At 39.6% G+C, this 13,451-nt stretch overlaps 1 protein-coding gene across 4 annotated transcripts in view; it reads right to left on the bottom strand.

The window, feature by feature from the left end:
* Nucleotides 1-768: 768 nt before the first annotated feature.
* The window catches only part of LOC121956290 (neuronal-specific septin-3-like), a 95,425-nt gene continuing 82,742 nt past the window's right edge, over nt 769-13,451 (bottom strand). For all 4 annotated transcript variants that reach the window (XM_042504429.1, XM_042504433.1, XM_042504430.1 and 1 more), the window contains 8 exons: nt 11,231-11,359; nt 10,628-10,709; nt 10,202-10,339; nt 6,169-6,286; nt 4,660-4,755; nt 4,144-4,240; nt 3,092-3,143; nt 769-2,317 (listed from right to left, as the gene is read on the bottom strand). In XM_042504429.1, coding sequence (XP_042360363.1) covers nt 2,176-2,317; nt 3,092-3,143; nt 4,144-4,240; nt 4,660-4,755; nt 6,169-6,286; nt 10,202-10,339; nt 10,628-10,709; nt 11,231-11,359 — 854 coding nt within the window. In that variant the 3' untranslated portion in view covers nt 769-2,175. The remainder of the gene's footprint in view (nt 2,318-3,091; nt 3,144-4,143; nt 4,241-4,659; nt 4,756-6,168; nt 6,287-10,201; nt 10,340-10,627; nt 10,710-11,230; nt 11,360-13,451) is intronic.

Here is a 13,451-nt window from a genome sequence, read left to right as displayed (position 1 = left end):
AGGTTTTGATTTGAGGAAAGATACATTGCTGTTAAGTTTTTCAAATTATTATTGTTTTTGGGGCTTTGAGCACCAAAAGCTGAGTACCATATAGTTATATTATATTAGAAAGAGGGCCGATATCGCTAACACTCTGCAAATCACACAAAAACTATCTAAACTGATAAATAACACGAGAGTTAAGAGGAAACTGTATTTTTGATTTTAGGGTTTTAAATGAAACATGACATGAGAATCGCAACAGTAGCAGCTGTTTCTATTAGATATCAGTTTATCTGCTCTGTCTAAATTCTGCTGCTGCTCCGGTACCTCAGGACGCTGACGTCTGCACATCCTCACTCTGATCCGAGGTCTTGTCTGGAGCTCAGGACTCGCTCATCTCTCTCACTAAGGAAGACAACATGCACTTATGCATCAAGTAATTAGTGCTAATCAGTCATGCACTGACCTAGCAGGCGGTCATATTGATTTCAGAGGCTAATCAAGGAAAAGCTTAATGACATGGCAATTAAAATGCTCCAGAATGTGAATTACACCTGCGATTAAATGCTACGAGGATCCAGTGTGGGAGAAAATTATCTGAAGTATTGCCTTCTGCAGTCAGAGGATGTGAGCTGATGAATTCATGCAGTCTGGTTGTTTTCATCTGCAGCTCCTCTGCAGGCGGGGCCTGTGAAATGTAATGATGGAGAAAAAAAAAACAGTGTATACAGTAGATTTAATAAGTAAAATTGCAACAGTAATTAAAAAAAGTAATGAAAGAAATGATATATTTACAACTTCTTTATTTCTTTAAAATAAGATAAAGGAAAATTTGTTGTTATCAATAATACAAGTACAAAAATGTATCAGAACACAGAAGAATATACAGGACAGAGCATGACAGTGACAGCTTAGGGAATTATATATGGTTCAAACAGATAACGATCCTTGGTATATTATGGGAAAAAAAAAAGAACAAAAAGTGGGCTGATCAATGAGAGACTGGATTATTTTCCCCAATAAATGAGAGAAATACTGAAAAAATGTCTAAATGTTATCAACTTGGCACCAACAAACCTGCTCTCTTTCCAGTTTCAGCCAAAATGCTAGCAAACATTCTCCAATAAATAAGGCACTACGATGGGCCCAAAAGCAGGAAACGTATATGTGTGAGTGTGTGTTTGCACGTGTGTGTGTGTGTGTGTGTGTGTGTGTGTGTGTGTGTGTGAGAGTATAATCTGAATAAGTGGACCACAACTGATGACAAACGTTCACATTTTATATCGTGCATAAATACTCATCTTAAATCACTCTTAAGATATTTCTATTAATAAACAATGACATTTATTGCGGGGGAATTCAAAAAGACGCTGAGTAACGGATGTCCATGTTTAACACGACAAGAATATTTAAAAGTTTAAGCAAAACAGCTTGTGACAAAAAAAAAAAAACTACGGTGTGCTATTTAATAACCTTACTTTGTTTAACGACGGGGAGAGTGTTGACTGACGCTGCATCACACAGACTGACTGACAGATTGGTGTGTGACTGCGTGTGTGTCACATGTTGGCAAAGCGCTGCCCGGCCCCTTTTCCAACACGCTTGTCATCGACAGACTACCATGTGATCAAGTGCAATAATGAATATCATCACTTCCCACATATTTTGATACAGCTGTGTGCATAAAGACAGAAAAGTGTGCTTCTGTTATGGCATGAATTCTTAAAAGCACTGCTAAAACAACAAACTTAAAAAGTAAAAGTGGATGAGATAAACATGGTTACTGGTTAAGGCAATTCTGACACTAAGAGATATTGAGTCTGTTCTGCTTGGCGGATGCCTTACTGTGTGGCACCACGAGGAAAAACCATAAAGGTTAACTGTAAGATCTGGAAGCAGGTAAAAATCAAAGCTGCGGCACATTATGAAGAATCACACTTCTCTTCACTCTCTTCGTCAGCGGCAGTGAGAGGATAGTGTTTGTTAATGAGGCAATAAACTGACATGAACAGTCCATTCAGCCGCCGAAAGTCATTGAAAATAAAATCCCTCTGGAAGGCTTTTGAGTTTCTATCCCACCTGTGAGATGGAGGCTGGATGGCGTGGAGGGCTGGAGTTGTGAGAAGACTGTCAATGAAGATCAAAGTCTCATAGCAAATGAATTACGCCCGGGCGCAGAGGGGCAGGTGGCGTCTACATCTCGTGGGCGGCAAGATGATGTTCTGGGATACCGTTGGCGTGAGCCACCACCGTGTTGTTTTCATTGAGACGTCTCACGCGATACATTTCATAATGGATGCTGCTGGTGATGTCCTTAATGTTCTGCATATGGGTCCTGGAAAAAATGTACATACACACACACACATGAAGTATCTGAAAGCAGTATTTGAGTAAAAGTACAGATATTTTACCAGAAAATGACTTTGGTAGAGGTTTAAGTCACCTACTTGAATATAACATGAGTAAAAATCTTTAAGTATCTGTTATTTACTGTATTTCTGTAAAAAAAGTAAGTAATATTATTACATTAAATTTTAGTTAAGTATTACAAATAAAAGTACAAGTAAATGCTGTTTACAAAAGAAAGGGTCAGAATTCTATATATAATAGTTTTTTCCTAGCGTGTACATCACCATAAAAATTGAGAGTACATTACACTTGATGAAAAATAAGTTTTGTTTTGTTTTCACAACTGAAAGGGTTTAAAGTAAAAGTATCATATGAGTAAAATATACATTTTATTTACAAAATCTGGTGGAGTAAAAGTGAAACTTGACAGACATTTTAGGTAAAATACACATCCCAAAAAATATTTTTACTTCATTACATTACAGCTCTGCCCATTAGAAAGCTGTGGAAGAGACGGACAAACTTCACACTCAAAACTGTGTTTTTCTGACGGATGTTTGACTTCCACTGTGCAGAATCTTTAAGGAGTTTTGAATTTCTTTTTTTTTTTTTTTAACATTAATCCACTAAATGGAAAGCATTACTATGTGATGTAACAGCACAGCATTTTTGTAAGTAAAAAAAACAACACACACCAACATAGCAACACAAGGATGCATGTAAACAGACAGAAAATTATATGGAGACAAAATTCTCTCACCTGATGAGGAGATCCCGTAAATAGGCAAACTCACAGTGGGCGATGTTCTCGACTAAAGGAGAGAGGAGATTTGAGTTATCAGAAATAACTGAAAGTGCACAAAAGCAAACAAAAAGTCAGACAGTGTGACAGCTGTGAGCTCTGCTTTGTTTGTGTTATGTTTCCTGAGCAGTCCACTAGATGGAGTCAGAGATCTCAGTGACGTCCCTGTACACACAAAGACACGGCGTGTCCTCTCAACACTCAAAAACCCCTCGACCAATACAGATCTCTGCCGCTAATTTTATCTACTTAAAGTCGCCCTGAAGAGATAAGACTAAATGCTTGAAAATCCCTGTATGTGTGTGTGTGTGTGTGTGTGTGTGTGTGTGTGTGTTTCTGCACAGCACGCTCTGCAGGAAATTAAACTTAATAAGACACTTGATAGCGGGGCGGTGCCTCCTGTCTGGAGTGGATAACATAATTAAATATTGAAAGATGAATCCTGCAGTAAGAATGGGTGTTAACATAACACATCACTGTACTGGTACACTACAGGCCAGCTGATGAAGCTGAATACGTTTGACTGTAAGACATAACAAAAGGGAAAAACTACACACAAACATCTATTAATCTTGAAGTTTTTTTTCCTCCAGGGTTAAGATTTGAACAAAAAACAACAATTTTCGCCTCTTCAGCATATTTAATGTCATATGTGAGCGACCACAGTGCATCCTTTGTGAGACATTAGGGGACGTGCGGCGTGTGGAAACCAAGCAAACAAATCAGGCCTCCTCAGACAGGCTCTGTCTGCTGGAGGCCTGAGACAGCTGCATGGCACACGACACCAGTCTGAGGACTGAATGGAGCATTGTCTTATTGACTGACTGACTCAGTGAGGTCTTTACCCGTCTCCCTTTTGTCTTTACTTCTCGATAAAACCACTTGCGACTTAGTTATGTGCACACTGACAGATTCTGTCCCTACAGTGTTTCTCAAAACAAGTTTAAATAAAAGAACAATTTAGGAAACATATGGTCTGAAATCTGACAGATTGGGGGTGTCAGTTTTACCTTCAATGGTTCCCCACTTAGTCTTCCTCCCCAGCAGCCTCCTGCCGTTGACCTGGTACTCCTGGTCGCTGCCCACCACAGCAAATGGGATCATCTCCTGCTCACAGGTTAAAGGTCAATAGACAATGGAGTCAGAAATTACTCAGCTTAGGTACATTAACAATAACTGACTGGATTCAGGATGACAGTGCTCTGTGGAGAGGCATGTCCTTCCACATACACCGATCAGCTGCAAAATTAAAAAACCCCTGAGAGGTGAAGTGAATAACATAAATCATCTTGTAATAATGCATTGTTCTGCTGGGAAACCTTTGGTCCTGGCATGAGAGGGTGTACTTAAGTTGCAAGAGTGTTTGAGTGGAGTCCATCAAGTGGTATCCACATAAATGTCAGGACCCAAAGTTTCCCTGCAGAACACCGCACTGTAACTGGATCATCAATGTTATTCACTTCACCGGTCAGTGGTTTAAACGCTGCGGCTGCTCTCTGTTTATTTGCGTGCAATGATCCCCTCACCCTGATCTTCTCATTGATCATTCTGTCCTCGGCATCCTCGTCAAATTCTTTCTGCGGGTACACATCAATCCCGTTGGCTCGCAGCTCTTCCCTGATCTGGAGAGGCCAGGTTCAAACATTAAGAGAAACACAATAAACTTTTAACCCGCTACAGTTTTCACAGGATATAAATTAAGGCCTTTAGTTGCAGGAGTAATTAGACAGATGAGCTAAAGAGACATCAAACAAATTTACCTAAATCTGCACAGTGTACAGATTAAGGTGGCATTAACAATAATCTTCCTTCTAATCTACTCCAAAAGGTTGGGCTTAGTTGTTAATTGCTGTCTGTATACAAAAAAAAACAAAAAAAAAAAACAACACAAGATTGATGCCTATGTATAAACCTGTGCACACACCAAGTCTGCCATGCACATAAACACATAAACACACACACACACACACACACACACACACACACACACACACACACACACACACACACACACACACACACACACACGTGTACAACATAAACCAGGGGGAGTTTAGCCTCCTCATTGCTAATGAAAGGAGAGGAAATCCTGAGATCTTTGATGACTGCCAATAAAAACATGCAAATAGACGACTGCAGCCTGATTAACCGTGTAGAGGGAGTGTGGAAAGTAAAGTGTAAAGAAAGAGAGAGATATGCTCTTGAGCTTTGGCAAGAATGTTGTTTTGTTTTGTGACCGTCCAGAGAGCGAGGGAAAAACACAAGAGAGATCCACCAACGGAAACCACAGGAACTTATCCTATCTCTGGTTACTGCTCCACAAACATGCAACATGGAAAGCATGAAGAGAGACAAAAAAAGAATGCTTCTGGATTCAAAATGTGTATTTTATGGCAGAAAAAGAAGAATTTTAAATAGAATAATAAAACTGTACAAAACTATATACATTGTTATTATATGATCAAAGAGAGTCGTTTCACTCATTCCAAGTCTGGTGTCGACATCAGGATTAGAGGCAGAATCACACGTCATACAGAAGTTGCTGTTTATCTTTTAAAATGTGCACGTAATGTGTATTATGTTGGTAAAACAAAACGAGAGTTAAAAACCAGGATCTGTGAACATAACTGTTCGTACGCATGATGAGAAATCATACTTTACCCTGACGCCCTCATTCCTAACGGGCTGAATGACGAGATTTCATTTGCTTGCTTTTTATAAATTGTATTTTTGTTCATTGATTTTTATGATGTAAATACATGTGCACTGATAAATTCTGTGATTCTGTGTCTTGAAAAGGTTTTGGCTCCCCCCGTTGGGATGCATTGGTTAAATTCTGATGTGATGACTTAAAATTAACCCCACCTGTGGGCTTTCTTCGTAACACACCAATCTACACGCTAAAGAAGGGCACGTGTGGCGGTAATAAAAATTATTATCTGATTTCTGTCCTGATCTTGACGTTATTAGGTAAGAGAACACAGAAATCTTTTAAAGAATAAACAAAAGAGGAAATGGCGATAGAAAAACGTTACCTTCTTTTTGAAGAAGTCCCTCTCCTCCAGGGTGAGCGTATCCGCCTTGGCAATGACTGGGACAATGTTGACCACCTTACTGAGACGTCTCATGAATTCTACATCAAGAGGCCGCAGACTGAGAGGGACAGAGACGACATAAGACAGATGAAATGATCTGTAACACAGAACTCCTCCAGCAGGGGGCAGATGTTCCTCACTATTCTCCGAGACGGAGGAAGTACTGTAACAGACAGTGTTAGGACTTCCATATGTTGCACCCAAGAAACTATTCACACTGTCCACTGTGTTTGAGGTGATGAGCTTCAACGGTTTTGTCATCAGTTTCAAAAGCTCGACAGAAGCATCTGCACATGTTTACGATTGTGGATGCTGGCCTGACCAACAATACTTCGACAAAGACTGGCCATTGTCAATAGAGAGCCTTGTGCACCGATGCAAGAGTGAAGGAAGTGGTGAAGGAAGTTTTCAGATCCCTTACTTGAGTAAACTTACTAATACCACCCTGTAAAAATACTCTGTTATGAGTAAAAGAACTGTGATGAAAATTTCACATAAGTTAAAGTAACTATAATCACAAAAACGTAGTTAAGGTATTAAAAGTAAAACTATCCAGTACATATAAATCCATTATTTAAGAAATATAGAAAAAACCCACCAAACCTAAAAATTATTTAAAAAAATTTAAACACCCCAAAAAACTATAAAATTATACAAAATAATACAAGAAACACCCCCAAACTAAAAAAAAATTAACAAAAGGAAAAAGCACAAAACTCAAAATGTTACAATAAAATAAAATAGAAACACCACAAAAAAATCTTTAAAATATATCAAGATAATTTCTTTAAAGAAAAAAGACAGAAAGAAAAAAAATATCAAAATAGCTGGCAATTAATTTTATGTCAATCAACTGATTGATCAATCAACTTATCATTGCAGCTGTACTTGTATAAACTCTTAGGTAACTTCATTTAAAACAAAACATTTTTTATAAACTCTTCTTGTGTTTTTTAAATAAAAATCTTCATCTGTAAAGTAACTAAAGCATTCACATAAATGTAGTGAAGTAAAAAAGTACAGTATTTCCCTCTAAAATATAGAGGGACAGCACTTTAGTACAGTACTTGAATAAATGTACTTAGTTACATTCCACCACTGTACAAGAGCACACTCAAAGCGACAAAAGTGCATAATTGATTGCATGCTCCCACACAGACTCTCCGTCTCTCTCGTCCTTCCTTCCTCTCTCGCATTAGACTTTTTAAGGCAATCGCTGAGCAGCTGCTGGCCAGCCCATGTGACATCTGCGGTGTTGGATCAACATGAAACGTTGCTGGATGGGGCACTCACACACACAGGGGGCCATTTCACTCCAACCCCATGACACAAAAATTAATAGCGGTGCAACACTTGAATGGTGCTCCAGGATCAACTGTGTGTCTTTGTGTGTGTGCTCGAACAAGGCTGACGATCCACAGCTGCTTTCAACATTTTCCCAAGACTGGCCGCTGCACTCGACTGGAGTTACACAAATGCAAAAGCTATAAAATGCACGGTGAATCTATCACTTGATGGACACATGAGACTGTGTGCACTCTGCCCCTAATTTCTTCTGCTAGTATGCGCCAACCCCCTGAGCTCCGAACAGAGAGGGGCTGAACCAGCACAGTGTGGAGAGGGACGGCAGTTTACGCAGTTCGATCAGAGCCAGATGTGTGTGTCTGTATGAGATCCAGGGAAAGAGACTTGGGACATTGTGCTGCTTCAGGGCCTGGCGAGAGAAGCCCATCTTTCCAGTGTGTGTTTTTTATTTTTTTTTTTTTTTTTTTTTTTTTTTTTTTTTTTTTTTTTTTTTTTTTTTTTTATTTTTTTTTTTTTTTTTTTTTTTTTTTTTTTTTTTATTTTTTTTTTTTTTTTTTTTTTTTTTTTTTTTTTTTTTTTTTTTTTTTTTTTTTTTTCACCTTATTTTATTTTTTTTTTTTTTTTTTTTTTTACTTTTTTCTTTTTTTTTTTTTTTTTTTTTTTTTCTTTTATTTATTTTTTTTATCTTATTATTTTTTTTTTCCACCACTGTCAAGAGCACGCACAAAGCGACAAAAGTGACATAATTGATTGCATTGCTCCCACACCAGACTCTCCGTCTCTCTCCCTCCTTCCTTCCTCTCTCGCATTAGACTTTTTAAGGCAATCGCTTGAGCAAGCTGCTGGCCAGGCCCATGTGACATCTGCGGTGTTGGATCAACTTGAAAACGTTGCTGGATGGGGCACTCACACACACAGGGGGCAATTTCACTCCAACCCCATGACACAAAAAATTCAATAGCGGTGCAAACACTTGAATGGTGCTCCAGGATCAACTGTGTGTTGTTTGTGTGTGTGCTCGAACAAGGCTGACGATCCAAAGCTGCTTTCATACATTTTCCCAAGGACTGGCCGCTGCACTCGACTGGAGTTACACAAATGCAAAAGCTATAAAATGCACGGTGAATCTATCACTTGATGGACACATGAGACTGTGTGCACTCTGCCCCTAATTTCTTCTGCTAGTATGCGCCAACCCCCTGAGCTCCGAACAGAGAGGGGCTGAACCAGCACAGTGTGGAGAGGGACGGCAGTTTACGCAGTTCGATCAGAGCCAGATGTGTGTGTCTGTATGAGATCCAGGGAAAGAGACTTGGGACATTGTGCTGCTTCAGGGCCTGGCGAGAGAAGCCCATCTTTCCAGTGTGTGTGTGTGTGTGTGTGTGTGTGTGTGTGTGTGTGTGTGTGTGTGTGTGTGTGTGTGTGTGTGTGTGTGTGTGTGTGTGTGTGTGTGTGTGTGTGTGTGTGTGTGTGTGTGTGTGTGTGTGTGTGTGTGTGTGTGTGTTAACTGGTGTTCTGGGATATGTTGCATCGTGCTGAGCGGAAATGTATGTGGGCGTGTGTGTGTTCAATATTAGGGGTAAGAAAGCAGAGAAATGTTTCACACTGCTTCACGCTGAAGAGCTTAAGAACAAACGAAAAAAACTGCATCTGTATGTGATCTGTTAGCACATGCTCGACACACTGTAACTGCCAGTAACAATGACGGTTGTTAAAGTTTCGGTTGATGTGATTCTATGGTCACCTGAGGAGTAGTCAGGTCGAGTCAATCCATTATTAGTACCATTATTTTTATTTACTGCTACTGCTCTTCGAACTGTATTTACTCTTATTGGTGTGGGTTGTTGCTGTGATTTTTGTTTCGTAATTAATTCTCTCTGTTTAATTCTATTTATTTTTGCCTGGTCTTAGTTCAGCATTATTTTTTGGCTCTTATAGTTGTGCTGCCTCTGCAAAAACCTACTCTTGCTCCTGCTTTGCCTTGTTTGTCAAAGCACTCTGTAAACTCTGTTTTTAAAGGTGCTACATAAATCAGGTTATTAGGCCTATAACAATAAGAATAAGAAGAATTATTATTTTTATAACCCTCATCATTCAATTAGTCACCATTTTATTGCCATTTACATTTAGCTGTTCAAAACATATGTCCAGTTGTTGCTCTATGTGGCCAGAATGCTGAAATATTAAATAATAATATTAAAGGCCTCATTGGCCATCCAAAAAAAAAAAAAAATCTCAGGTAAATCCTGCTTTAGCTGATTTTAAGGATGCGCTCTGCTGCAGCAGACATGTCATGCTGTGTCTGTGCCCCACATATTTTGGCCAAAGAGCTCAATGTTAATATAGTTTAAATTTCATTTTTTAAACTATGTTTAAAGATGACTAATTAATCTACCTTGTGTCTTGTAACTTTTGTTTGTTTACTTTACAGAACCCTTTTAAGCTAAGATAGCAAACAGTAAAGTTTCCAAAGTCAAAGTTTCCAACACCTTGTATTCTTTCTCATTTCAGTGCATCTGATGGCAGCGCTGATATCATTTCAGTGCTGTATTTGGCGCAGACAATGAAGAATAACAACATTCAGGCTTCAGCTCTAGCTGTGTGTGTTCAATATGAGTGCATATGTGCTCACATGTCTATATTTAACCATGTTTGAATGGATCCTCACCAGTGTCCGGTCGGGGGGATGAAGTATATGCAGCAGTGGACTCTCGAGTCTGGAATCCTTTTCTTCCTGTTGATGTTGATCTCCTCCTGCAGGTACGCCTCGTACTGGTCATTAATGAACTTCATAATGGGCTGCCAGCTAGAATGACAAGGGAGGAGTGGAAAAGGAAAGAGTCGGACAGATGTGTGAGGAAAGGAGAATGCAACACAGAGGCAGATAAAGAAGAGAAGGAGCAGATGGGTAAAAGGAGGACACGGGAAGCCGGGGGAGCAGAGAGTGAGAGGAGGAAGATAAGGATAGAGAGTGACAGAAAACAAGAACAGGAAAAGTAAGTTGACAGGATAAGTAGGGAGGAAGACGGGCATCTGGTTGACGCAATTTAAAAGTCTCATTGTTTTTATAGTCAATGGCAGAATTGAAGCTTACCAGTTCTCATTGTTGATCTGGTCTCCAAATCCTGGTGTGTCAATGACTGTCAGCTTCATTCTCACTCCCTTCTCCTCGATGTCTGCACATAAAGAAACACACGTTGTATACAATTATCACAAATACATCCAGTGTATTTTATAAACTAGGGAAGCCGGCGTTGTAGATGTGACAAAAAGTAGCACAACTCTGCAGACGCATTGCTTATATATAGCCTGCAATCTATTCAGAAACAGATTTGAGGGAATAATTGGTCATAAATATGAGAACATTTTCAAAACTGCTGCCAAACCTAAAACTGGAACATTTTATAAGTCTAAGAATATGACATATTCTGAGATTGTTTCAGCCATGATTACAGTAATTAAAGAGAATTTAAGAAAAGTAGAGAGAAAGAACTAAATGTTTGGCGAGACTACACAACCAGAATGTAAGACTTTGTCAGGCCTGACAAAGGAGTAGATACAGAAGGAAAGAAAAGAAAAACAAAGTAGCAGAGTATGAGACGGGCGTGTTTTGGCTGACAGACCTACAGACACAGATGGACAGAGACAGCCAAGAAGAAGGGACACAGAAGAGTCGAGGAATTTAAGGGGGCCATACCATGACTGATGGACTTTATTTCGATTGTTTTGGGGATCTTCTCCTGAGCTGTAGCCAGCACTGACTTACGGCTGACTTTAGACTTGAACAGCGTGTTCATCAGAGTCGACTTTCCCAGGCCGCTCTGTCCTGTAAGCAAAAAGTCAGACAAAAAGAAAAGCACATTTCAGAATGACATTTCTTTTCCCCCACTGCTTGCACTAGAGGTACCCAACAGTCTACACACTGTTACATTGGTGCCATAATAAACCCAAACAAGATCCATTACTTCCATGACAGTTTGGACGGCTCCACGCTGTCAGTTTATTGGTCTGAAGCAGTGACAAGCTGCAGGTGTCTGTCTGCACAAACACCGGCGGCGGAGCCATCAGTACACGACTACAACCAAAACACACCATCAATAAGATGGATTGGATCCAAGATAAACCGTTCTTTTTCTAAAACACCCAGAAGGCCTGGATTAATGTGAACTGAGTGACTGGAAATAAAGAATCCTCTCAACATTGTGAAGCAGTACAACCCAACAGTCCTGTAACAAAAGCTACCTTCAGTTTTCAAAGGGATATTTTGGGATTTTTTAAGTGGGGCTGTATGAGATACTTGGTCAGTGTACAGTAGATGGCGGTCAACGCGCTGCCTGTTTGCAGAAAAAGACGGGATTCAAACTCTAAAGCTCAGAATTAGGCCGCTGTGGAGAGGGGTTGACATCATAATGGATTTTTGCCACTTAAGAAAAAAATCAGTCTAAGTGGGAGCTATATTTAAAATGTTTTCACCACTTTACCGCGCCGTCACACAGCCCATTCCTCTGGCGCTATATTTTCTCAAACGTGCACTGTATTACACTGCCAGTCAGCTGATTCGGTCAGACATTCAGCAGTTTAAGGATGAGGCGACTAATACAAGAAAATTTTAAAAACTTTAGTGAGTATTACAGCAACAACAAAATGGTAAAGGGATACTTTAACAAATGGGAGTATAGAGAAGAACTTAGTACAGCCCAGTAAGCTGTATCTCATACAGCCCAACTTCAAAAATCCCAAATGATCCCGTTAACCCCGACACTGCATCAGGAAAGGGAATTCTTAAACTTTACTTATATCATTTGCACACATTTTTAATCTACACAAATACATGAGTGGTTGCTGCTTTCTTGCAGGGACATATAAATACAGTGAATCTTAAAGTTCAAGCTGCACTTGGCTGATAAACTGTTCTACATCTGGATAAGATGCACTGAGAGCGATGAACGAGCGAGACTCCCTATCTGTGAGTCATCATTAACTGTCTGTTTATATGGATGGGAGCCTCTCTGACCCCTGCGCATAATGCTAACATCACCATGGGTTAATGACGAGGAGTTTGGAGAGGCCCACTAGGCAGCGAACATTCAAAGTTCAACTTCAGGTTAAGTCAACATCGAGACCTTCACTGATTTATGAAGACGCACACTCAAACACAGCCACACGTACGGGCACTCGGCAGCACACGATACATGCAAACATCGGTCTATCCAGTGTGGCAGCAAGCAGCTGCAGCTTTTAATGGAGAAAATTCAAATTCAGCTGGAAATGTTGGATATAAAATGCACATTTTCTCATCTGTAAAAACTTTGGCAACATTGATGCCACAGCTCCCATCCTTTCTGTAACAGCTGTATTCCCCAAAGTGTTTTGGTCCAAGATTCTCTCACTAACAACTATCACAACAGTAACACGGAGCCAAAGTCCCACGCCATAAGAGTGCACATGTAGTTTAATGATATGATAAAATAAATCTGGTGGTAATCTTTTTTCTTAATAAAGGCAAGGCAAAATTAATACCAACATAATATTGCTGAAAAGGAAAAAAATAAATGAAGATCAACCAAAGTGAATCACTGACCAGTTTAACACCTTTTTTTTTCAGAATTAAATTCATTAAGATACCAACCTAATTATTCAACTTTAAAAAGCATCTTTCCTTCTGAAACCGCTCTCCTCTTTTTGGAAACCAAATTTTATTAGTCTTGTTTACTTTTGCCTCCACAACTTTTCATAACTCAGTGTCAACCCTGAGGCTGCTTCTTAAACAAGCCTTTTTTATTTGAAGATGAAATACAAGACCAACCGGCGCGACATCATCCAGAGGAGACAGGATACAGAAGGGAGGTGGTCTGGGTTTTATGGTGACCTGTCTTCGGTTAGTGTGTGTGCGTGTGCGTCTGTGTGTGTGTAATTGT

The sequence above is a fragment of the Plectropomus leopardus genome, chromosome 17, assembly GCF_008729295.1.
Source record: "Plectropomus leopardus isolate mb chromosome 17, YSFRI_Pleo_2.0, whole genome shotgun sequence".
Lineage (NCBI taxonomy): Eukaryota > Metazoa > Chordata > Actinopteri > Perciformes > Serranidae > Plectropomus > Plectropomus leopardus.
The sequence above is the reverse complement of the archived record's forward strand: the minus strand, read 5'-3'. Positions and strand labels throughout refer to the sequence as shown.